Below are 26,268 nucleotides of genomic sequence, written 5' to 3' on the forward strand. Positions count from 1 at the left end.
GGAAGCCTTCCCTGACACCCCACCCCCCAACCGGGCCTCGTCCACCTCCGTGAAAGCCCTCATCTCACTGTCATGGAATTACTGACCGTTGACTTCTGACAGCAGCGTCCTTGGCCCATACTCCAGGTCTCTAAAACATGGCATGGCCTGCACGGGGCAGTCGTCCATCATGCTTGTTGACCAACACAACGAATCCAAAACCGACTTCACAGACAGAGTCAAGGAGGTACATTGTTCCTCTGGATGACACAAGAGCCCGGTCAGGCCGTGGCAACCCTGGGCACCTCACAGACCTCAAAAGCACCAAGCCAACCCCCAGAGGAGGCAAGGGCCAACCCTGACTGAGTCCTCACCATTATCATCACCCCCATTTTATAGAGGAGGACACTCAGGCTCAGAGAGATCCAGCAACTTGCTCAAAGTTGCACAGCAAGTGACTGGCAGATCCAGGCAAGGCACCTCCAAATGTAGGTCCATGAAGCCCCCAGGAGCTTATAAAACAAGACTTCGCACGCAAAGGGTCCCCGTCGCAGGGCCACGTAGGCCCAGGCATCTGGTGAAAACTTGTGTTTTAACAAGCCCCAGGGGGTTCCAATGGGGAGACAGGTTTGGAAACCAGCACCCTGCATCAAAGGTAGAGAGCAACATGGCAGCCTCTGGGGAAGTTCAGGAGGCGTATTCTCCACAAGTCTGCAATTCCGCTCCTGAGTGTGACCCACAAGAAAACTCTCCCAAGAACACAGAGAGACACGGGCAAGGATGGTCGGGCAGCACCCCTGGGACGAGCCAGGAAGATCATCAGGGGACTTGCCCAGGTGACTCCAAGAAATGAACGAGTAAATGCACAGGGCGCTGTTCCAGTGAGGAACCACACGGCCAAGGAAAGGAACGGGACAAGCTGAGCAAACGCAGCCAGCCCCAGGACACCCAACATGATCCAATTTTTTATCAAGCTTAAAACACACAAAACTAGAGGCACCTGGGTGGCTCAGTCAGTTAAGCGTCCGACTTCAGCTCAGGTCATGATCTCAAGGCTCGTGAGTTCGAACCCCACGTTGGGCTCTGTGCTGACAGCTCGGAGCCTGGACCCCGCTTCAGAGTCTGTGTCTCTCTCTCTCTCTGCCCCTCCCCTACTCATGCTCTGTCTCTCTCACTCTCAAAAATGAATAAAACACACAAAACTACTTTTAAGTGCACAGTCATTAAAAGAACTAAAAACAATCCGCACAGGACTGGGCGGTGGCGGCCTCCGAGGAGGAAGGGGCGGAGCACAAGGACGCTCACACGGGCCCTCTGATGACATTTGCAATGTTTTCTTCCTTAGCATGAAAACAAACATTGATACCAGTAGGGCAAAATATCAATATTTGATCAAGCCAGGTGATGAGTCTAGGACAGTTTATTCGTCTCTATAATTCTCCATGTGCTTGAAGTTTGGAGGGTAATAGAATACATGATGCCTTGTGAGAGTGAGAGAGAGAGAGAGAGACCCTTTTCCGTCAAGCCCACCTGGAAGATACCACTCATCTTTGATAAAAGGCTCCTTTGTGAAAGCTGTGTGCACCCCGTATCCCCATCCCCCCTCAGAACAGACCTGGTCCCGGAAGCCACACCCCTCACACACCCGGCCCCCCAGTCCTAAGCCTCAAATGTCCCCCCTGGTGGGGGAGGGGAGTTGCCACCCAAATTCGTTCCTAAGGGTCCAGCTTTGCCCTCTTCCTGCTGCTCTGACGAGGGGGCCACACTGGACTCCCTGACAGCAATCAGGGCCTGAACTTGGAGGGAGACAGGGAGGCAGCAGCCCTGAACACAAATACCGCCCCCCCACACACACCCTGCAGGACCTCCCACTGAACCACAGCCCCAGGGGCAGGAGAATGAGCTAAGTGTCGCCTCTCTGCTCCTCAGCCCCGGCCAGAGATGCCCAGACACCCAAGGACCCTTAGGGCCCCCCTATGCTCCTGCCCCGCATGGGGTGGTGCTCAGCAGGCTCCCTCCCTCTCTCCCGCCAGCATATTTCAGCCCTAATGAGTTTTAAATTCCCCTAGGCCCCCGGGGATGGCTAGAGAGCCGGCAGCCAGGCCGGTCCATCTTCGTGGTACCTGTGCCTCATGCCCCCTGGGTCATCCCAGGGCACTTCTCGGTGGCCCCAGGAAAAACAGAAGCCTGGGGAGGACTCAGGCCCAGGAATGAAGGAACGAAGAAAGAAAGGAACAGGGAGAAGAATCCAGCCCCCCCCCCCCACATGAGCACGCGTTACAACAGCTACTGTTCCTCGAACTGGGTCATGTGCCACTTTTCATTGTCCCATTTAATACAACCATCCTACCCATCTTATAGATCTGGAAACTGGGCTCAGAGGTCATGTGACCCGCCCAAGGATCACACAGGCAGGAGTGGCAGGGCCAGGACTGGCCCCTTTTGAAACAGCTCCAACCCCGTCTCTCCACCCCCCGGGGACGCGTGCAGAGCCCACTCATGGTCATCCCACAGGCAAGGAAAACAGCCCTGAGCAGCATCTGCCCACAGCCAGGCCACATCTTCAATCAAGGGGAAATTTCTGGAGCTATGTTGGGGTGGAGAGGACCATCTGAGAACGGAAAGGGGACCTGGAGGGGTTGGGTGCCCACCAGAAAGTGCTCAGCACATTAGGGTACCAATGGCCCTAATCAAGGTGTGAAGCGGGCAGGTGGCCAGAGTGGCCACGAGGTGGGGCACACCTGTCCAGAAACAGGTGAGCTTGTGGGCCACTCCTACCTCTTGGCCTTAACCATGATGAGGCCACCCCACATGACCCAGAGAGCGGCCCAGGCAGAGCCAGAGAGGGTATAAAAGGCAGGAAGGAGAGAGATGGGGGGAGAACAGAAGAGGGAAGCAGAGAAATCCACAGAGTCCCAAAGAAGGAGGCAGGGGCTGGGGACCAAGGGGGGCTCTGATTCCCCCGCTTCCCTGCCCCCCAAAACGTGGCTCCAGGATACAATTCTCCACGGCAGCCCAGAGCCTGGAGGCGGGGGCATGCATCTCCTCACCTCACCCCAGCCCGGGCCCCCAAGTAAGTGGCAAGCGTAAAGGTCAATTGGAATATAAAGCAGAATGTGCCGCCTTTTCATTTCCAACATGTCTGGGTCATAAAAATGCAAGTTTAATAAACTGGGAGGAAGTGGAAAAGCACACAGCTCATTTAGGACTAGGCAGGGGGAGGTACTATGAGCTTAACCCTCTGACAGAGACAGGCGGAGGCATGGGCCACACCCCTGCCCCAGGCACAGCTCCCACGCCCCGGGGGGTTGCTTTGGGGTGGGGGAGGGGGGTTGCGGGGTTGCTCGGTTTTCCCAAGGCTGACAGACAGGGCCGGGGGCACTGAGGGCAAGGGGAAGACCCAGGCCCAGGTCCCTGGGTCCCAGGGAGGCCCAGTCCTGCCCTCCACAAGCCCATGGACGTCAGGGAGGCCCACAACAGCCACACAAAGGACCCCACGTACCCCAGGAACAGCTCAGCCCTTCACGGGTCAGGAGAGTCTTGGAGTTTGAGTCAGGGTTTGAAGAAGGAGTCTGACTCTGCCAGTCGGGCATCAGGAGGGAAGTTCTAGGAGGAGCACACGGCCAGGAAAATCCCCGAGGCAGGTTTTGGAAAGCATAGCACACACTCAGAATATGCAGGGTCGAGGCAGGCTGGACTACACTGGAGAGGCCACGAGAAAGGCCACTGGGGCCATGGCAATACCGCGGTAACCTGACCGCTGGGGAGTAGGCTCAGTGCTCCTTCTCCAGGAGAGGCCACCAGGTAGAGGAGTGGGCTTGGCCCACCTGATCCGATGCCCTCATTTTACAGAACAGCCGACCCACCCAAGGTCACAGCGCGTTGCCAGCAGAGCCAGACCCAGAACACAGGTCCCTGAGCTATGGGAGGCTTCAGTGGTAAGGGGACCCACAGCCCTCCCCTGAGTGGAGAGCCAGAGATCACCCAGCATCCCCCACACCTCACAGTGAGTCCCTGGAGAGCCCCAGGGAACTCAGCTACACTCACCCATCATCCCTCTGCCAAAAGCCAGTGGTCTGCCCCTCCGCATTGCCCAGCTCCCCAGCCTGCATGCATGGCTCAGATCACTCCCCCTCCCCCCTTGAACCCCCCTTCGATGCTCTGCCTGCACGCGATGTGGACTAACATTACCGAGCCCTACGGTGCACCCACACCACCAGCTCCTCACTACATTATCCCACATCCTTACCCTGAGAGGTACACGTGATTCTACCCATTTCACAGATGAGATGAGCAAGGTCCAGACAGGGTGAGGGATCTGGGGCCAAGATCTGAGCCACCTACCATGTGGCTGCCTCCAAAGCCAGTGAGCGCTCTGGGCTGCCCGCCGCAACCAGGCACTCGGCCAGTCTACATATCCCCAGTCTACATGCCAGGTGCTGGTCTGAGCACTTTCCGTGTATTCACTTAATCTTTACCGTGCCCTGTGAGGTGGGGAGCATTTTACAGACAAGGAAACTGAGGCACAGAGAGGTACTCCCAGGTGATAAATGGCAGAGCAGGGGTTTGAGGCCAGGCCATCTGGCCCCGGAGCCCATGCCTTAACCATCGCATGCTACTGCCTCTTGGGGCTCCCCATCTGGCTGGCCCTGCCTCGCTCCTGTCTCGAGCTCTCCTTCCTCAGGCCAGGGAGACGGGGTGGAAGAGGGACAAGGGGCCAGGGGTGGGAGGAGGCCAGCAGAGTGGGAGCGGAGGGAAAGAGTGAGCCTCTCCCACAGGCTCCACCCTTATATCTCCTCCCCCACCCACCCATCACCTCTGTGGTTTCACAAGGACTGTTCAGGGACCATTTGCATATTTAACAGGTGAGGAAACTGAGGTCCTGAGAGGCCCAGTGATTGCCCAAGGTCCCCAGACTCCTGCTGATCCCTCCCCCCCACAACACCCTTGGCAGCAATAAGGGTCAGGATGTAGGTTTGGGCATTCCCTTGGTCCCCCTCTCCCATCCCTAGAGCTGTCTTGGTCCTCCCTCTTGAGTCCCTAGGTCAAGAATCAAGCAAAGTCCTGCCCCAGGGCCTTTGTATTTGCTGCTCTCTCTACCTAGAACACTCTCCAGATATCCAATGGGCAAGTCCCTTTGTTCTATTTGAGCTTATGCAGAAATAATCCCTCTTCAGTGAAGCCATCCCCAACCATCCTGTCTACACTGGCACCCCTCCGCCATGCCTTGGCTTTGTTCTGCAGGGAACTGCCCCCCCCCCCCCCATTAGGAATTATACATTTTACCTGTTCACTGCCTGCTTTTCCCCCCCTAACATAGAAGCCCACCGGGACAAGGCCTTACTCCGTTTTGTTTCCTGCTTTACAAAGTTGCTTACAGCGGTGGTTCTCCACCTGGGCGGCACATGGGTATCACCTGGGGAACCCAAGCCCCATCTCAGACCAATTAATCTGAATTCCTGGGGTGGGGCTTGGGTACTAGGATTTTTTTAAACTCCCTGGGTGATTCCAAGGTGCAGCCAGATGGAGAACACTTCTCTAGCAGTGCTAGGCACAGAGAAGACGTTCGATATGGAGTCCGTGAGTGGAATGAATGAATGAATTCTTGCCCTGGGGCCCTGTCATCTCCTACCTGGACTCCAGGAGCGCACCAGGCCTCCCTCCAGGGCATTTCTGGGAAGCGGCCCCAGAGGCCCCTCTGCCTCCTTGAAATTTTACAATCATGAGCCTGTTTGCCAATCCAGTCACCAGAGCTGAACCCAGGCTTCCAGCCCCAAACCTCCTGTATTCAGAGCTGGGTCTGCAACCCCAGGGTGCACCTGCGGGGCAGCTGGCTTGAGAGGGCTGCATCAGGGGGGCAGGGTGCTCCCTGGAGAGCCTGGTGGGATGGGAATACTAGGCCGACTCAGACCACACGGTCTGGTGGCCAACCAAGGCTCCTGGCCGGTGTCCAACCACAGGCCCGGCCCCCAGGCCTCATCCGCCTGCTGGAGCTTGAGGAATCCGATGCTCTAGTAAACTCCCCAGGTGCCTGTGATGAGGTACCAGGCTTGAGAACCACCGAGGCAACGCAACGTCTCCCCCAGCAGCCCTACCCACCCATCCTTCCCCCCGCCTTGCATTCCCGGTATCTGACTATATTGGGGGGGGGGGGCACCGCTCCACTGTGGACAGTAACCAGGTGGTTGGGACAGAGCACAGAGGGCAGAGAGAACAGCCAGTGGAGTGGTCGGTGGGGGGCTCTGAGCCCAGTGCCACATTCCCCCCCCCCCACCACACCTCCCTCCCCTCTCTCTGCAGGCTCCAGCCTGACCCTGATGTCTTGACGTCCCCCTTCCCAGGCTCTCACCACAGAGGGACACCTGGTGCTTGGGGGAAAGAGGGACGTAAAAGCATGGGCTATGCACTTCTCACCTGAGAACAGCCCCTGAGAGTCACCCTCAGCAAGACCTACTTCCCCCACCTCTTCCCCTCCTTCCCCACCCCTTCGGCCGCCTAGCCCCTCACCAACGCTATCAAAACTGTTCTACCAATATCAAAACTGTTCCGGTAACACCCGCATCCCCAAAGCACCTGCGAAGGGTTTTGCCCACATTATCACCTCTGCCGGGTGAGTGCCATCGTGTCCGCGCTGCAGACGATCAACTGAGTCTCAGAAAAGCCACGCAGTAGTAGGCCAGGTCTCAAACCCGAGTCTATCGGATGGCCAAGAGTTAGGAGGGCAGAGTGGCAAAATGGTAGATTCGGGGCCGCACAGTCTGCATGCTGGCTCCACCACGCTAGCTGTGGGACCTTGGTCAAGTTGCTTGGCTTCTCTGTGCCTCAGTTCCCCACTTGTACAATGGGGATAACAACTGCCCACCGCGGGCTGCCGTGAGGGTTAAGACGAAACCTGGCACAGGATATGTGTCGTGCAAACGTTGTGATAATTCCACCTCAGACACCTCTTCTGGAGGGTCCCTCATTCACCCCCAAATATCTATTGAGGAAGCTTTGTTGGGACAAATCTCTAATAACAGCCTAAAATGGTGCATGGGGTTACCCTCGAACAGGGAAAAAGGTGTAGGTGAAGGGAATTCCAATTCCGTAAGTCGGGGAGACGCTGGAGGTGTTTGGGAGGGTGGAAACAGATCCAAGTGGTCCTGGAGTTCACCAGAGTGATGGGCACTGGTCGGCACTGGTTTGACCCAATGGCTCGATGGGCCGGGCTGCACTCATCCCCACGGCCAGGGGCGTCTGCAGGGTGGTGCAGACCATGGCATCCCTGCAGGTATCACAGAGTTTGGGGGGACATGGGGGAGCAGACGCTTCACTCTCCATGACACCATTCAGCCAAGACTCCTGAGAGCCTACTGCGGGCCTGGCACCAGCCGGGGGTCCTACAGGTGCTGCTGAGGGTCAACTGGTCTCATCTGCTCAGTCCCCAGGCGGTAGTTCAAGAGTAGCCCTATACCTGGCTGGCTGGGTCGGTAGAGTGTGCAGCTCTTGATCTCAGTGTTGTGAGTTCGAGCCCCATGTTGGATACAGAGATTACTTAAAAAATAAAATCTTTTTGGGGCCCCTGGCCGGCTCAGTCGGTTAAGCATCCGACTTCAGCTCAGGTCACGATCTCGCGGTTCGTGAGTTCAAGCCCCACATCGGGCTCTGTGCTCACAGCTCGGAGCCTGGAGCCTGTTTCGGATTCTGTGTCTCCCTCTCTCTGCCCCTTCCCCAGCTCACACTCTGTCTCTCTGTCTCCAAAAGAAATAAACATTAAAAAAAATGAAATCTTTTTTTAAAAAAAGTAGCCCTGTAGGGCACCTGGGTGGCTCAGTCAGTTAAGCATCTGATTTCAGCTCAGGTCATGATCTCACAGTTTGTGAATGCGAGCCCCACTTCAGATGGGCCCCACTTCTCTCTCTCTCTCTGCCCCTCATGGGATTTTTCTCTCTCTCTGCCCCTTGCTCACTTGCACCGCAGCCCCCGCTCAAAAAATAAAAACATAAATAAATAAAAATTTTAAAAATAGCCCTAGACAATACACAAATGTAGGTCTTATGTATACCCACAAAACTTCATCGCTGGGCACTGAAATTTGAATTTCATGTGATCTTCCTGTGTTGCGATATATTATTCTTTTGATTCTTTTTCTTCAACCACTTAAATACCAAGACCAGTCTTAGTTCATGGGTCATACAAAAACAAGTGGTGAGCCAGATTTGGCTCGTGGGCCATAGTTTGCCAACCCCTAGTCTAGAGGGGGAAGCCAGTGGCAAAAAGGAAAACAAGCAAATATGGGCATGAGTACAAACTGTGATGAGTGCCATAAAGGGAAAGATGAGGAAACAAGATAGAATAACTGGGGCGGGGGGAGAGGCAGAGGGGAGGGAGTCCATTTAAGCTTAAGGTTGAATGAGAAGGATCTAGCCTCATAGAGTCAGGAGAGAACATTCCATACAGAGGGGAACGCAGGTGCAAAGGCCCTGTGGTGGGGAAAAGAACACAGTGTCATGACGGACCATAAGGAAAATAGAGTGACTGTGTGGATTGCACCCAGGAGAGACAACAGACGTGGTTGGGCACCAAGTAGCACAGAGCTTCTGAGACAGGCAAGGGTTTGGAAGTTTGCATTTTAATCTAAAAGCAATAAAAAGGGGGCGCCTGGGTGGTGCAGTCGGTTAAGCGTCCGACTTCAGCCAGGTCACGATCTCGCGGTCCGTGAGTTCGAGCCCCGCGTCGGGCTCTGGGCTGATGGCTCAGAGCCTGGAGCCTGTTTCCGATTCTGTGTCTCCCTCTCTCTCTGCCCCTCCCCCGTTCATGCTCTGTCTCTCTCTGTCCCCCCAAAAATAAATAAACGTTGAAAAAAATTTAAAAAAATAAATAAATAAATAAATAAAAGCAATAAAAGGTTTAACAGAGGTGAGTAGATTCAATTCGGCTTTTAGAAAGATCTCCCTGGCCACTGAGCAGAAGTCTGGCTGTGGTAGGCCCATTTAGAAGCAGGGGGGGAAAAAAAAGAAGCAGCGGGAAGAAGAGAAGGTTTCTGCAATGGTCTGGGTGAGAGGCCCCAGAGGTGGGAGGCCCCAGAGGACACATTCTGAAAGGAAAGCCTGTAGGGTTTCCTTGTAGAAAAAGGGTGGTCAAAACTGTTGCCAGGTTTTTGGCTTGGGTGCTGGAAGGATGAAGTGGTCTTCAAGGGAGAAGGGCACGCTGCGGGGGGGGGGGGGGGTTGGAGGGGGGCGGTGTAGATGGACTGTCTCCAAAGCTCCTCCTAGTTGTGCAATGAAAACACTTTGAAGACACAAAGCCATATATCCTCAACAGAACATCTTGCGTTATCTAAGCCACAAAGTCTCCCCAGGAGTCCTGGGCCAGGCGCGGAGGAGCTTAGACAAGCCAAGCCCCAAGCAGGCAGCTTTCTCCAGAAACAAGCCACAAACCGTTACAGCACTTAAAGCCCCACGTGGGTCAAGAGCATCACACAGCCAGGCTGGGGGGGTGGGGGGGGTGCCCAGAAGGGCTAGTATGCCTCACCACTGGCCCTGGCCCGGTCTCTCTTAGGAACCTGGGGCACCTGCCCACCTCCACCCTCTCCCCTGCTCACCAGTGTCCCCTTCACCCCCTTTCCTGCCTTCCCCCTTCTGCCCTCCCTCCACTCCGCCCAGCTTCTTCCTCCCACATGCCACTGTTGTGACAGCGAAACAAAGCTCGTTATCTGAAAGTTAAGTTGGCTGCTCAGTCTTCAGGAAGACACAAGAGGCCCAGCAGATGGTGGGGCCTCTCCAGGATCGGCCTCAAAGGTCACCGTCTGTCACTGCCCACCCGCTCCAGCCTCTTCCACATCAATGGAGTCTCTCGTGCTGGTTTCAGGTCCAGCCACAAGCTGTGCAATGACATTTCCTGTGGGCTGACTGTGTGCCAGGCACCGTGCTAGGCCCTCCCTGGACATTAACTCCTAATTCTCTCACCTGGCCTAGGAGACCATTATCATCCCCATTTAACAAGCGAGGAAATACACAGAGGCACAAACAAGCTAAACAATTAGCCAAGATGGCAAGGACTGGCTAGCCTCCCCTTCTTCAAGCCTCAGCTTTTTTGCCTGCTGCAAATGAGGGCGGGACTCCGTGTAATGACTTCTGGATCCTTCTAGCCCTCACAAGTCTGCGATTTGAAAACTGCTTTCTTCTGAAGGCACTTAACATGTTCCTTCTCCCCCCCAACAACGGCTGCTCTCAAGAAAAGATCTTATTGGCTTATTCACCCTATGGTGCAAATGCCCTATATGGTGAGCGAACTCTGGGGGCATGAAGATTCAAACCCAGGCCTAACTGGCACCCAAACCTGGGCTGTCCCAACATGGCACTACATAGGCCACATCCTCAGGCTTTAGGATGTCTTCCAAAAGGTATGCTTTACACCTATCAGTATTCCCTGTCTCCGGAAGAGAGCCAAAACGAGGATGAAGGGACAGAAAGTAAGGGATATAAGCTATCAAGTCAGATCCAAGACTACTCAGAGTCAGGGCTTCTGGTCCCCACAAAGGCCTGAGTCTCACTTCCAACCCAGTTTATTTGGACAGCAATCTGGAAGGAGTCAGGCCTGGGAGCTGGGGACCTGCCTTCTAGCTCCGCCCTGTCACTTAACAGGGGTCAGATTCCACCTCTATACGAAGGGGAGTTGGCCCTTCCAGCTCCAGTAGCTGGGAGGTTTGCTCACCCCCTGGCCCCGACTGCACCCCATTAGCTTTTCGCCAGGCAGGAAATCACCTCTAGTGTCCCCAAGCCCAGAGCTCCTCTCTGAACTGTGCACAGGAAATTCACCTCTTGGAGGAAGGGGAGCTATAATCACAGACTCTGGTGGAAGCTCCCAGCAGGCCCCACTTATTGGCCTTGGCAGAGCAGGGCTGCAGTGGTGCCCTTTGAAATAGACACCTGACACAGCTGCTGTCCCTGCCTGGGTGCCCCTCCCTCATGCTCGCCAGCCTGGGGCCTCTGCTCCCTTTGCCTCTGTAAATGGTTTCTAAGTTTCTCACCCAGCCTCTCATTTCTATCAGTTTAATTATTGAGGAGCCCTCTTGTCGCCAGCCTGGAACATTAACGCTGTTAAAAGGAACCCAGGGAATGCAGACCACAGATGACTGACTTCTTCTGGCTCGGTCCCCATCTCCGTGCCCTCCCCCTCCCTTCCTTTTCCAGCGTGTCCCTTCTGTCCCCCATTCCTTCTCTCCTCCCAGGTCTCTACCCCCGCCCCTGTCCCGTCTCTCTTTCTGAGCAGCCAGGGAGACTCCTGACCCTCTGCCCCAACCCATTCATCTCTCTGTAATTGGAGGAAGCACAGATAAAACTGAGGCCTGGGCCATGTTCACAGGTGACCAGATGGGCAGGGAAAATGAAACACTTGTGAGCCCCTGGCTGGTGATGCACTTTGGCCCAGGCACCCTCACCCCACCAGAGACTTTTCTCCAACCAAAGAGGGGTAAGCACAGAGGTCACAGCGCATTCCCATGTGGGGTCACTGGATGCCTCATCTCAAAATATCCATGTTTCCAAGAACATGCTCACCATTCTTGGAGCCTTTACCCTGTGTCACGTGACACCTCTCCACTCCTTTGATCCTCTCTACCTCCCTATAAAGTGGGCACTGGCTTGCCCCTGGGAGACGGCAGGGAGGCACTCACCGAGGTCATAGCCCCCAGGGCCCCATCAGGCTGTTTTCTAAAACATCCAGAGTAGGGGCGCCTGGATGGCTTGGTCGGTTGAGCATCCGACTTCAGTTCAGATCATGATCTCATGGATCGTGGGTTCGAACCCTGTGTTAGGGTCTGTGCTGACAGCTCAGAGCCTGAAGCCTGCTTCTGATTCTGTGTCTCCCTCTCTCTCTGCCCCTCCGCCACTCACACTCTGTCTCTGTCTCTCAAAAATAAATAAACATAAAAAAAAATTAAAACATCCAGAGTCACCAAAAGTGTTTAATAAAAAGCTCCAATAAGGAAACTGCAGCAGTCCCATCTGTGGTCTGGCCTTCTCCAAGGCTGGGGGTCTAGGCCCCATCCAGACAGACTGACAAGGAGTCTGGGGCTTGTCCCCTCTGCTGATGACCAAAGTAGCCTCACCTCTCAGGCCTGGGGCAGGCAGGCTGAAGTGATGACTCAGCTAGCCCAAGCCATCACCATCATCAGGCCCTGGCCTGAGCAGCTGAGCCCGGCTTCCTCCTCCGCTCTGGGTCTCCACTCCTCAATGCAAAACAGGGAAGGTGGGAAGGCTGGACCAGGCTACCTATTCCCAAACCATCTACCAGGAATGACCTCAGGCAGCACAGCCCCCCAGAGGTTGTTCAGATTGTCTATTGCAAAGTTTCCTTCATCTTAATTCTGCATTCTTCGTAATGCATCCATTTGTTGGAAAATTAAGATAGTGTTCCTAGACAGTGTTTCATAAAACCACCAAGTAAAACCAACACTCCAGAAAGGCCTATAGGTGAGACAGCACAGCACATGGCCCCACAAAGTTCCAACCCCCACTCCACACTGTGACGGGACAACTCTAGCTTCCTTTCTTTACCACTCGTCCCCACCCCCATCCCCAACATGGTGACCTTCCACACCATCCACCCCCACTTCTATCCACGCTCCCCAAAATGCCCCCAAGTACGGATGCATCATGGGACTGGGCAAATGGACTCCAGAAAAGGTCCAGGTGAGAGAGCTTCAGCCTCAGACTTCCCACTCTGCATGGGCCCAGACAGCCTCTCTCAGCCCACTGCACATAACTCTGGAGACTCTGAGGAGAGAAGGGGCCATCTCCAAAGGCTGAGAGCCTAACACCAGGGTGAAGGAGGGACCCAGCAGCTTCCTCTGGGCTTTCCTTCCTCCTCTTTCCTCATATTCTCCCTCCCTCTCTCTCTCCCTCCTCCCCCCCCTACACACACACACACACACACACACACACACACACACACACGCAGTCGCACACGCACACACAAACACACAGAGCAAACAAGGCAGGCTCCGAGAGCAGAGCGGCTCATAATTATTGGTAAAATGCTTGTAATGTTTTTCTCTCTACCCGGTAGCTTTCAGTTGTTTTAGCAGCTTAGCGAAGCACTTGGCTCCAATTGAATTGCAAATCAGCAGCTCTTGCCCCAGGAAGAGAGGAAGGGAGGTAGCAAGGAGGGGGCAGGGAAGGATTCCAGAAGGAAAGGGAGAAAGGTGTGCAAGGAAGAAGGGCAGGTGGAAGGAAATGAGCAAGGGAAGCCTAGTTCGGGGCCAAGGGCAACAGAAACAGAGACTGCCTGCTCCTTCCAGGCCCTTTCCCTGTCCTCATCCATTCTCTATGGGTTCCGTAGCCCAATGCCCCATCCAAAATATCAAGACACATTTTCTAACCATAATCTTGGGGTGGAGTAGGAGGGCCACACAGGGCTCTCTCAGCTACTAGAAGAAAAACATATCTTTCTTGGGAATTGCAATTATTTGAAAACAACGTCAAAACAAAAGTCTTGCTTTTTCTCCCTGGCAATCTCCAACATTTGTATTTCGATTCTATCTATCTCTCTCTCTCTCTTTTACTCTCTTTACCTTTCTATCTACCTATATTTCCATGTATCCATCTGTCTGTCTTTATATATACATATATCTGTCCTCCTAGCTCCTCCTCCCTTCTGTTGTTCAGCACTTCCTTTTCCCCTCTTGGTTCAGCATTCCCCACTGAGGAGTGCAGTTGATCAGGCCGCGTGTGCTGTTTCAGCACCATGGTCAGCACCACAGCACTGGGTCCCTCCCTGACACCTCCACTCTGCTGAGCCTAGGCTTTAACCATAGGACTGCCCCCAAATTCTCATATATTGCTCCCTGGGAAACATACTCTCTTCCCCAGAGTCCAGGAAGGAACAGGAGAAAGAAGCTGGCCAGGCCTGGCACCCTGGGTGTGGAGGGCTGGGGCTGTTGGTACAAACACACATCTGGGGCCAACCAGCCAGGCACTAACCTTGAAGAGACGGAGGATGTTGGCCACCATGATGGAGACCGAGCTCCCTGAAGCACCGATGACACCCACCACACGTTCAGGTTTGGTGATGATGGGTGGGCCGCCACTGCCACAGCGGACCTCCGTGCCATCCTTCTCGATGAGCGCCTGCACAAAGGTCAGCGACTGCTCGAGGGCATGGGTGTCCCTCGAGCAGGTGTCCAGAATGCGGGCGCCCAGCGTGATGTTGGGCAGCAGGTCCGGGTCATTGTTGATGCGATCCAGGGCAAAGAGCATGGCCTCCAGTCGGTGGATGCCCTTTTCCTTCTTAAGTTCTCCACAAGCCTTGCCCTCTGAGCCCCGGCCGTGCACAGGGAACAGGCCTCCCAGTGTGATGTCCCCATCTATGCGGATGGAATTCATGTGGGGGTGGCCCTTGGGCTTCCCCAGGGAGGAAGGCATCCAGGGGCCATAAAGGCTAAGGAGCAGGCAAAGAGGCAGCCGGGCCCACCACCAGCCCCAGCCTGTCTTCCCAGGCATCTCGGAAATCCCTAGAGACCCATGAATGGCGGGCCCCACTCCTAGCCTTGGCAGGCCCCTAGCCCCGCAGCCTGGGTGAGCATGGGCAGGGCAGCCCCCACAAGTCTCTCTGGGGCAGCTTCAGCAGCAGGGTGGCCAAGGACGGCCAACAGGGTAACCCATGCTGGTGCTCCTCGCCACTCAGGCAGTGCTCAGTTGCCGACACAGGCCATGCCCATGGGCGACAGGGAGTAGCCAGGGAGCAGCAGAGCTCCAGTCTTGGTCCCCACGTCCTGCAGGCCTGTTCTTGATGGATGAATGTGAAAACAGGAGAGTGCTCCTAGCTTGATGTATCTTGGCATCAAGGAGAAAACAGCTCCAATGCTCTCCTCCTATCAACCTTAGAAGGGAGAGAGAGAGAGAGAGAGAGAGAGAGAGAGAGAATCAAACAGAAGCCCAAAGAAGACATTAGCTATTCTGATCGCTCACCAGGAGTTTGAGAGAAGGAGACACTGGAGGTTATCACCACAGGCTCCACAACTCTGGACTTGGCTCTTGGAGCTGCTGCTCAACTTTGGTTCAAGTGGGAGAGCCCGAGGCAGAAATTAGGTCATGTTTGAAGACTTCTTAAGGCCTGTACCCACTGCCATCAGAAACCTAGGCATCAGAGAGCGCAATTCCCCGGAACAGCCTGGAACTGGCTTGGGCGGAAGAGAGGTCTTGCTCACCCACATGAAGGAGTAGCAAGAAACCAGTTTTGCAGGGCCCAACCCCATTTTAGAGATGAGGAAACTGAGGCCCAGAGCAAGAGAGCATTTTGCCCAAGTCACACAGGTAGCGAGAAGTGAAACACTGTGTAGAGCCCAGCTTCCCAGCTGCCAGCTCTGGAACCAGAGACACTCAGGCTCCTTGGGGACTCGGAGAGAGACCAGGAAAGCCAGTAAGGCCCCCTGCAGAAGAAATCAGGCTGAGAGCTGCTAACTCTGAAGGCCAGGGAGAAGGTGGGGCTGTTGGTTCCCGGATTCTCCTCCTCGAACAATGCCAATTTCACATTGCCACCCCAGGCTGAGGGCAACCCCAGGGGCTCCCAGTTTAAGAGGCAAGCCTTGTCATGTGCTTGGCCTCCCTCCCCCACCCTCTTTCTGTTGGTCTTTATCTCTCCCATTTCTCTGCTGCTCCTTCTCTCTCCCCCACTTCCTCCCTCTGAGAGTGGGGCTCAGGTTACGGCCTGAGCTACTGCACATTATCATGATCATTGTCATTATTATTGTTGTTGTGATTAAATATTTATCTGCAAGGGTAGAAGAGACAACACCAGCTCTTCCTCATTCTCGCTGCTAATTTGGGCTAATTTCCCCTGGGGTTCCTTCCTTGGCCCCAGCCTCCCTCTCAAAGCCAGCAACCTCCCTCCCCTCAACTGAGAAGGCCACAGGGAGAAGAGCTAGAAGCTGAGTCAGGTATTGGCCGGGGGCCTCACTCTAAGGCCCCCCGGCCCCAAGGGGTTTGTCAGATGAAGACTAGCAAGCCACTTCTACGCCTCAGTTTCCCTAGCCATTTGGAAGAAGGGCTTGTGTTCGGATCAGGTTTTCCTAGCGATGTGGTCCCTGCATCAAGGCCAGGCGGGGTCTCGGAGCCACCCGTCCCCCGCTTGTAGTTCCCCCCACACAGGAATTACTGACTGTTCTGGTTCTGGGGAAAGGAGAGGAGCGGAGAGGGTACAGCACCCAAGGGTCCAGCCTCAATTCCTGGGCTTCTCTGGCAAGCGCCCTCTGGATCCTCATTTCACACCTGACCCCTCATCAAAATGTCCCCTCACCCATTAGCTCCTCAGAGGCCAAGAACACAACTATTAATTCTCACTCTGCAGGTGAACCGATAGCCCGGAGGCATCACATAACTCTCCCAAAGTCACACAGCAAGATGGGTCAGGACTCAAAGCCAGCACCAGTCATACTGGGAGACCTGGGGAAGCCTGCAAGAAGTCTTCCAAATAACCACCCTCACCCATGAAGCTAGGATCCAGTGACTGAACACTGGGGGTAAGTGCTCGGAGGAAGGCTTAAGAGTGAAAGCTGTTAAAATGCGGGGAGGGGACGGCTACACCTGAACGGACCTGTCATCCTCACCTACACCTTCATGTGGGTGAGTTTAACAGCTCGCTTTCCTGGAGGGCCATGTGGGTACTGGCTGCTGATGCCAGGACTGGGCAATTCAGAAAAGAGAAACTGGAGAAGGCTTCAAGAGCACCCACAGTCCTGCCATCCCCTAGAGGTTCTCAATTTCAAAATCTCTAAAATGGAAGGCTTGGGGCACCTGGGTGGCTCAGTCGTTAAGCATCCGACTTTGGCCCAGGTCATGATCTCACGGTTTGTGAGCTCGAGCCCCACGTCAGGCTCTGTGCTGACAGCCTGGAGCCTGGAGCCTGCTTCGGATTCTGTGGCTCCTTCTCTCTCTGCCCCTCCCCAACTTGTGCTCTGTGTCTCTCTGTCTCTCAAAAAATAAGTGTAAAAAAAAAAATTTTTTTTTAATAAAATAAAATAAAATGGAAGGCTTGGAGTACGATGCAGTCTAGTGGCCATACTGCCCCTGCAGGCCATTCTCAGTTGTGACAATGATGAGAAGGAGTCACCTCCGGGCCTGCATCCATCCCCTGGGTGGGACAGCCCACACGATGAAACACCGTCCTGTCCAAGTGCTCTGATGCCCACGGAGCGATAACTTCAAATGACATCATACTGCCAAGTGCCAGGCGCTACACTAAGGGCCTCGCTTATGTTTTCCCAGGTGACGCTCACGCCTCCGGGAGCTGGGCGGTATTCCTATCCCCACCACACAGACGAGGAAGCCGAGGCTCCGAACCTCAGACAGTGGCCCACGGCCCAGGCACACAGCGCCACGCAGGCCCCTGCCCCCAACCCCCACCACGCCGGCCCAGAGGGGCTCTCGGGCCCTGCCCAGTCCCACAGCCTACAAGTTCAGGCTTGGTTTGCCTGAATTCGAAGTGGAAGGATTTTTGGCATCGTGACAGGCTGTGTGCCGAGGCCGCAGCAGGGCAGATTCAGGCTGGGAAACCAATGAACGGCAGCTTCTGATGGTCAGGCCCTGCTCAGGCTTTCAGATTCTTCGTGAGGGCTCAACACTGGCTTCTCCTTGAAGCCCCAGCCCCTTCAGACTGAGTGATGTGCATAGACAGGCACGTGTACACACACACACACATACACACACACACACAAACATACCGGAAACCACAGACAGACACACATACACGATGGGGAAGGGCAGAGGCTGCATGGAGGAAGAAGCCCTCAGCGAGGAGAAAAACAAATACTTGCAGGGTTAGAATCAAGACCCCAAGGCCCCAGGCCCTGTCCCAGGCTGGCCAGACTGCCCTCCGGCTTCCCTCCACCAGCACTGGGCCCAGCCCCTGCCTAGTGGGCCCCTCTCCACCCCTCAGCCCTGCCAGGTCTGCCTTTTCTGAACATTTCCAAAGAGCTGGGCAAACCACCGCCTCTTTTAGCCTCCCCTCCTTCCTTTGATCCTGTAACAGGAACAAGGGAAAAGTAAAAATACTCTGAGGGTGAAAGGAGCCACCAAGAGAGAGGCTGGGGGTAGGGCAGGAGGGGGAGCGAGGCGTCCTTCCATACCCCACAGGGCGGCTCCATCTTGGGGAAGGGGGGCCACATCAGGGGAGGCTTGGAGTCCTCAGACCACACCCCGAATTCTAAAAGAGCCAGGAAAGCTCATACCTCGGACATTTTGGGGGGAGGGGATCTATCACTCCCCAAATGAAGTCACCAAGAAGGCGGAAGGTCTATGCCAGTGTGCCCACCCACTCCCAGCGGGGCCTCTTATTCTATCCTTCCCCACCTCTCTCTGCCAACCCCTGTATTCCCTTCCCCTCTGCCCCCTGCCAGATCTCTGGCCCCAGGCAGGCAGGGAGGGATGAGGAGTGGAGGGAAGAACACGCGGTCATCTCCGCACACAACAGTTCACTGGCCAACCGCATTTTTCGGAACATTCTCTTCAGGGAAAGGGGATGTGAGGAGAGCCGGGGAGTGGCTGCAGTGGACCCTCCCCCCCCCCCAACCCAGCCACCCCACCATCTGAGGGCCTCTCTGCTATCTGCGGGCCTGCAGGGAGAAACTCCACCAACCTGCCTCAGTGACCCCTTCCAAGTCCTAACAAGCAGGACCCCATGCTTCCTCACGTCTAACCTAAATCCTTCCTCCCACAACCAGGGCCTGAGCCAGGAAGAACCACAAACCACGGAACAATGACCAGATCCAAAGAGACGCACCGTGATTTACTCTGATTTACTTTTCACGAAGCTGCTTTTTATTCTCCCAAAACTAAGGAAATAGAATTCTCCCAAACACCAAAGTAAAGGGCAGAGTCAGAGGGACTGATCCTGCACTTTGCTTGGAGGAGGGGGGGGGGACACCTCCAGAGCGACCCATTCCTGCTTTCGGCCTTTGAGGGGACCCTCAAGCTGTGGCTCTTCACCCCTCCAGGCTCAGCCGGGAGACCCAGGCCCCCTGTCCTCTGCCTTCCTCTGAGCCATGCCTCTAGAGCTGCTGGCAGCCCCTTCCCCTCGGCCTTTCCATGGTCCCTCCAGCACGTTTTTTCATCTCTATTCACCTTTGCCTCAGCGGGGCCCAGCCCAGCCCAGGTGATCAGAAAAGCTGGGGCATTGGGAATGGATGAGTAAGTATCTCACATTTCCACCGAAGGGTCTGGCAGCTCCGGTCCCCGGCCGGAAAAGGTGAGGGGGAACCGGAGGCCTCCCTGCTCCTTCCTGTACCACCCCGTGCCCACAGGAGCCCATGAGGACCCGAGACGCCGGACGGCAGGCCACCTCTGCGGCCACCTCTCTCCTATCCCCCTTGGGCCCCCGCACTGGCCACACAGAGGTGTGCTTTGCTGGATGGTCTCCTCCCATATGGACAAGGCTTAGACCCAAGGAGCAGGTAATAGGAAGCTGCAACCCCCTTCCCCCACCCCCCCAATTGCACCAGCAACAGGCCCCGTGGTTTGATATCCGCCCGTGTGACTCCCAGTCTGTGGGGAAAGGTGGATGGTCAATGAGCTCCCTCAAACCCCCGCAGCCCAACCCTCTCCCCACAGGGACCACAACTGGAGGGGATCGTGTTGTACTCGTCTTGACATCTCTGCACCCCAGCCTGGCACAGTGGAAGTTTGGGAAAGTGAATGAATGATGTGATGGGAGTGAATGATTCTGGGCTCTTCCCACCCCCTCTCCCGGGTGGGTCATCAATTTCAATATTAATAGAAACAGCAGCTCTTCTCCTAGATACTCCCTGAGCCAGGCCGCGGTCTAAGAACAAGGAAGAGGGCACAGTGGGCGTCTGGGCCCCCTGCCCCCTTCCTTCCATGTCCCCCAGCAGCTCCAGCCCACCAGCCTGCATCAGGAACCCTCCCAAGTACAGAAACCCCAGATCTCACTCCACAGGCCATCCCTTCCCTGTTCCACCAAAATAGCAAGGGCCAGATTCAGAAGTGACTGGAGACAGTGGAGAAATATATGTGGAAGGTAAGAAGAAAAGGAAGGAAGACAGGACGGAAGAGGAAGCATTTCCTTAGCTTAATGCCGACAGAAACTAAGGAGGAGAAAACTTCAAATCCATTGCCCATGCTTCCCCCACTCTATGATTCCCTCCCTGTGACTCTCACCCTTCAGGTATCAACTGAGACCCTTCCTCCTCCAGGAAGCCTGCCCTGATTAGCCAAGTTCCTGTTTCTTCCTTCTTCCACATTAACACCTCTCTCTCTCTCTGTTGCTATTTGGCAATGGTGAGCCTGGAAGATTTTAAGGGCCTGCATGGACGACCACCCTCATCTCTGTATACCCTGTGCCTAGCCCAAGGCTCAGAACACAGGAAATTCTCAATAAACAACAAGACACAGCCGGGTCCCTGCCCAGAGCCAGCAGGCAGCCCAGGGTAGAGGGGCTGCAGTGGACGCAGAGTAGGACTCAGACCTTGCACTGAATTCTTACAACCCCCTTGTGTGGTCAGGCATAGAATACAATCTGTTGTGCCATGACCCCTCAGTTATTCAACATCACGTTCAGATATGTGCTGAGCACCTACTCAGGTGCTGAGCACCTGCTCTGGGCTCTGGGGAAACTCCTGGGAGTGACAGACACCAGCACCTGCCCTGGGGAGCCAACATCCCACGGGGCGTGGGGGGCGGTGGCACAGGAAAGACAATACACGTACTACTACAAAAATGTGTGGCACTTCAGGGAATCAAGGGGTTGTGAAGAAAACTAAGACAGGTAAGGGGGGAGGTTAAGACCCAGGGGCTTTTTCAGAAAAAGAGAGTCAAGGAAGGCTTCTCTGAGAAGGTGGCACACGAGCAGAAACTCAAAAACAGTAAAGGTGTCAGCCATTTCCAGGAGAAAATTGCCCCAGGCAAAGAGTGCAAAGGCCCTGAACCTGTGTTTAGCACTCATTGTTCAAGGAACTGCAAGGAAGCCAGCTTACCTGGACGGCAATGGGAAGGGGCAGAGGTAGGAGAGGAGGTCAGAGAGGGCACTGAATATAAGATCAAGCAAAACCCATGGGGATGGAGAAATGGGGGCCCACGGAAGGGCTGTGAGCCCAGTGATAGGCAAGGATTCATGACAAGAGAAACCTGAGGCTCAAAAGGCAGCCGCCTGCTAAGGCCACAGCAGCTCACATCATTTGGAGGGCAAAACCAGGCTATCTCATCAGACCTTCGTCCCACCGGTTCAGCCCAGGAAATGCCCAACCCTGACCTTCCCCCTCTCCCAGAACCAGAGTCCAAATCTCCTCCACCCACCAGATCCCACTTCCATGCAGCACCCCCGGCCTCTCCTTCCTGCCCCAACTTGCCCCACCGCCACCTGCCACCACCCTCCCCAGGCTTCTGGCACAATCCAAGTGGGCAAGTGTCTTTGTTTGCAGCTGTTGCTATTGTGGGTTTCATGGCTAATGCGGTTTCTTCCTCTCTCCTCCTTCTTCCTGTCCCCCCTCCTTAAATCAGAGCTCCCCCCCACCCCACTCCAGCATTGCCCTGGAAGGCTGGGTCCCATTGGCTTAGCAAGTCAAAGCCCAAACCCTACCGTCTTGCACAGCCATGAACCACGGCTGTGGGCGAGACTTCCATCCCTAGGCCACACTGAGGCCGGGCACAGAGAAGGGGCAGTGACACCCGCGAAGTAATCACTCACTAGAAACAAGAAACCAAGTCAACTCCCCAGTCTTTATTTCTAGATTCAAAATCTAAAACTCACCCTGTAGCAATGACAGTGTTTTTACTAGAAGTCACAGCCCTAACCAGAAAACAGGTCCGGGGGTTAGTTTCTGTCTCCCCAAGAAGCAGAGGGGCGAGAGGGCTAAGCTTAGGGGACAGCACAGGACCCAACCTCCTGGTCCCCATTCGGGTGGCCCAGCCTGGGACCAGCAGCTGCCTGAGTTCTCCCAGGACTCCCAGCAACACAGCCAATGGGCAGCCAGTGCTTTCTCCAGAACAGGGAGGCCTAACCAGACTCCACAGCCAGCTCGTCAGCGTGGCTCAGCCCAGAATGGCATGGGTTGTCATTATGGGCTGGCATTTCCCAATTACCGCAGATAATATCTACCTTAATTGAATGGGGTCCAGATAATGTCATTATGCACCGCGTTCCCCAATTTATTTAATATACGTGTGTACACATATATTTATGCCTCACTGCTGCCACGAGATTGCTAAACGGTGAGGTTAATAATAAAACATTTCGACGGGAGTCATCAGCTTTAATTTAGGGGGTGATTTTTACTATCCTTGTGGTGCTCGTTTTTCCAAGGAGCCAAGAGAAACACGGACAGGACGGTAGAGGCTCTCTCAGGCCTCCAGGCTAGGAGGCGGGGTGGGCAGGGCTGTGGGGTAGGCCCGTCTTTTCGGAGCCAGTTCTGCTGATACCCCTCCCTCTCAGAAGCAGGCTGGGGCGGGGGCGGGGGAGCAGGGAGGACCTGAGGCAGAAGTCAGAAGTCCAGGAGCTTGACTCGAGGACTGGCGGGGGTGGGGAGATGGGGGGGGGGGTGGGGAGAAGGAAGGAAGCTTGTCTAGAATGCACAGTAACAAGCCTCCGGTTGGGCCCAGAGGCAGCAGGGGGGACACTGGGAGAGAGGCAGGGCAGAGAGGATGGACGGAGGCCGGAGACAGTGCACAGCCAAGAAAGAAACAGAGTTCCCAAGAGCCAGGGAAAAGGCAGCCTGCACTCTGCAAGGGCCAAAGGCAGTGAAATCTCTAAATTAATTTTTGATAGTCCCCTGCTAACTAGGGCACAGTTGACACGAAAACAAGCCCTTCTTGCTCTCCCCAGGAGCCGGCACCAGGCTGGGTGGGAGCAACAGAACACTGGCGTCCTTGGCTCCAGGCCGGCTGCCCACCAAGGGAAGCCCCTCGGCCTCCTCCTCCCTCAGGTGGGCTCTTATGCCAGCCCCAGCGAGCAGAGCCAGAGTCCAGATGCCAGCTCCCCCCGCCCCCCCCCCCCCACACACACCTTCCCCGGGCAGCAAAGGCAGCTTCCACTCTGCAGAAGTGAGATAACCTTCCAGCCAGCAGCCAGCGGGCCCATCTGCCCAGGCTGCCAGCGGGGCCTGCCCACCGCAAAGTTAGGTTCTCGGCCGAGCAGGGGAGGACAGCAGGGTGGGCAGATGTCGTGGGGTGGGTGGTAATTAGGGGCTGCCGGCTCCACACTCGTCTAGGGGAGAGGATGCGTCTAACGGCTGTAATTATAAAGCTCAGAAACCCGTGGGTCCTGGTCCCATCCTTTCCTGCCAGCTGTCCCCCTGCAGCACGGTGGGTTCGGGTGTGGCCAAGCATCCTGGAAGCTGGGCTGGGGACCCTTCAGAGATTTTCTGGCCTGGGCCCATCCCCAACCCTGCCCGCCAGCACGCTCGCTCGCTCACTCGCTCGCTCGCTCGCTGGCTCCCTGTGTTCTCACCTACCTCAGGATGCCTGCCTGCCGCTGTGCGAGGCGCTCCTCCTGGGGACGTCACGCCTCCAACAGAATGAAGCCGCCCAGACGCAGGGTGGGGGAGGAGGGATAAGGGAGGAAGACAGGAGCGGCCTACGCTAGGCCACTGAGGCCGAGAAAGCAGCTCGACTCCTGACGTGCTCCCGCCTCCCCTCCTCCCCCTCAGCCTGCTCGGGACCTGTTCTCGAAGCCATGCTGCGTGCCCCCCCCCCCTGCCATCCCAGACATCTCTCTCCGGAGAATCACCACCAGTAGAGCATTCTTTGGGATTAAGCACCGCCAACTCCCTCTCTGGGCCTCTCTTAAATGCAAATGTCTCAGGGAGGGGTAGCCCTTGGCGGTGACTACATCTCAGAGGGTTATAACTTTCTGGTCTTTTTGTCTCTGAGAGGTTGAAGGTGTTGACAGGTGGGGGAAAGTTTATGGCTAAAAGACAAAAAGTTGGAGGAAGGTGAAAACAGTGGTCACTTAATTCATTTGTGGGCAGGCATGCCCATCCAAGGCTAAGCAGAGGCTTGGGGGCACCAACCCAGACCAAGAGCCCCCCACTCCATGCCAAGGACAGGACTCTGACTCAAGGCTTAGAGAGGCCCTCCCAGAAGTGGTCCTCTGGGGGCACCAGGGAGGGAGACCAGGGCTCTGACCCCCACTCTCCCCTGCAGACAGGACCTCTTCAGGGGCCCTCACCACTGGCCCCCAGAGCCTGCCCAGGAAAGGTGACCACACCCAGGAGCTTCTGTAGGAATTCTCTCTGCTACCTCAGGAAAGGTCACCAGGAAAGACCTCCCGGGGATCCTCACCTCTTCGTTGAACTTCTCTCCCACCCAGGCCCTGAGGCCTCTGGGGCGCTCAGGACGCAGACCCAGAGCCTGCGGCCCAGCTTTCCACATGGATCTCAGGGGGGACAGTGGGGCAGACCCAGCACACGTCCTGGGGGAGTGGGGAGATGGGAATTAGAACATCCTTCATTTCCACCATGAGCTGGCCCCAGGGATGTGAGGCTGAGGACCAGGCTGTGGAAAGGGGGTGTCCAGTATGGAGACTTAGAACACTGGCCGCCCTGCCTGCCCTGAGCCCCCACTGTCACCCCAGAATAGGGGACTACGATGGGAACACACACACAGTACTCTCACCCCCCCCACCCCGCCATCACGGAGAGCTTTCTGACAGATGACAAAGGTCAGAAAGACTAACCACGGCTCTAACAGACACGTGGATTCGGACCCCCCACTAGGCAAGCCCAGCCCAGTCCCGCAAAGCAGCTTTACCCGCACCCATGGGCAGGGATGGCGCTGAGAGGGGGTAAAGAGGCAAGGAGCCTCCTCTAAAAAGGACCTTAAGTCTGAAGGCAGGGGTGTCACTCGTGGCCTGGGGGCAGGGGGCGCTCGTACGTTCGGGCCTCAGGACTCCCTGCCGCCGCTACCGCCGCCCCATTTCAGCACAAACAGCCTCAGACCGCCCCTGTGCGGGGGCGCCACTCTCAGTCCGGGCCTCCACCTCCCAGCCCCGCCCCCGCGCGGGGAGGGGGCGCTTCCAGTTCCTGGGCGCCGGGGAAGCCCGACCCGGGAGGGGACCCCCCCCAACACACACACACACACACACACACACACACACACACACACACACGGGGCCTGGCCACCCGCCCCCGCCGGGGGTTCACCGGGGTCTTGGAGAGGGTCGGTGGGGAGTATCCGAGGAGAACCTGACCCTGAGGTCCCGGGGCCACGGGGAGACCCCAGACCCTGGAGCGCCGTCCCAACCCGCCGCGGCCGCGAGCGAGCGGGGACTCGGCCGGTGGCGAAGGTGGCGCCGGGGCGGCCAGGGGAGCGGGACGCGGTGCACGGGAAAGGAGCCGAGGCGCGCGAGGCTGGCGCTGCCCTCCCGCCGGGAGACGGCGGGGAAGAGGTGCAAATAACGCCCCGCGCCCCCGCCTGCCCTGCCCCTCCGCAGAGGGGGCGCGCTAATGCCGCCGCCCCCACCTGAGAGCTGGCACGACCCCCCCCATCCGGTAGAACCTGACAGAACACCCCTACATGGAGACACTTTCCCCCAGGCCCGCAAAAAAGCCGCTGCCCCGTTCCCTCCCTCGGGGGCCTTCGGGGAGACCCTCCAGCCTCGGTCCCGCGCCCTCTAGCCCTGAGGGCTCAGATCCCCCGGCCCTCCTCCGGGCAGCCCTGAGCGCGGGAGCTCGTCAGAGGCCACCTCCCCGAGCCCCGATGTCCCCGCCGCAGCCCGCGCCCCAGAGGCCGGAGGGCACGGTCCCCTCTGCCGGTTTCCCGCGGGCCACAACTCACCGCGCGCGGGCGAGGTCTGAGCCGCGGCGAGGGGTCGGTTGCGCTCCCGCCTGCCCCGGGGGCGCAGAGAGGCGGCGGCGGCGGCTTGCTGCTCGCGCTGCCCAGAGCCGGGGCCGCGGCGGACGGCGCTGACGCTGCGGACCGAGCCGGGCGCGGAGCCGCCCGGAGTCCCGGACGCGGCGGGGATGAGCTGGCGGCTGCCCGGCCGGAGCCGCCTCCAAGCGCGCGGCGTTCTGCTGCCGCTCCGGCGAGAGCGAGCGAGCGAGCGAGCTAGGGAGCGGCGGCCAGCCCTGCTCCGGCTCCGCGGAGCCCGGCGTCCGAGCCGAAGGGAGCGGGCGAGGCGGCTCCGGGGAGCGGGGTGCAGCCGGGGGCTCCGGGAGGGGAAAGGAGTGGAGCGGGAGCCGACTGGCGAGCGCAGCCGGCCGAGATGCGGGCGCCTAGCGGCGCCGCGGCAGCGGCAGCAGCAGCAGCAGCAGCAGCAGCAGCAGCAGCAGGAAAAAATGAGAGCGAGCGAGAGAGCGCGCTG

General features: G+C 56.7%; 1 protein-coding gene across 8 annotated transcripts in view; it reads right to left on the bottom strand.

The window, feature by feature from the left end:
* GRM4 (glutamate metabotropic receptor 4) overlaps nt 1–25,948 on the bottom strand; it is a 152,488-nt gene extending 126,540 nt beyond the window's left edge. For 5 of the 8 annotated variants that reach the window (XM_086706620.1, XM_086706621.1, XM_086706619.1 and 2 more), the window contains exons 1-2: nt 25,743–25,853; nt 13,944–14,841 (exon numbers count right to left, since the gene is read on the bottom strand). In XM_086706620.1, coding sequence (XP_086562746.1) covers nt 13,944–14,462 — 519 coding nt within the window. In that variant the 5' untranslated portion in view covers nt 14,463–14,841; nt 25,743–25,853. Of the gene's footprint in view, nt 1–13,943; nt 14,842–24,248; nt 24,379–25,742 lie in introns of all 8 variants that reach the window. The other 3 variants (XM_086706616.1, XM_086706618.1, XM_086706624.1) reach the window with 3 other exon arrangements.
* Nucleotides 25,949–26,268: the final 320 nt, after the last annotated feature.

Source organism: Puma concolor, chromosome B2, assembly GCF_028749965.1.
Source record: "Puma concolor isolate L17-30 chromosome B2, mPumCon1.1.hap2, whole genome shotgun sequence".
Lineage (NCBI taxonomy): Eukaryota > Metazoa > Chordata > Mammalia > Carnivora > Felidae > Puma > Puma concolor.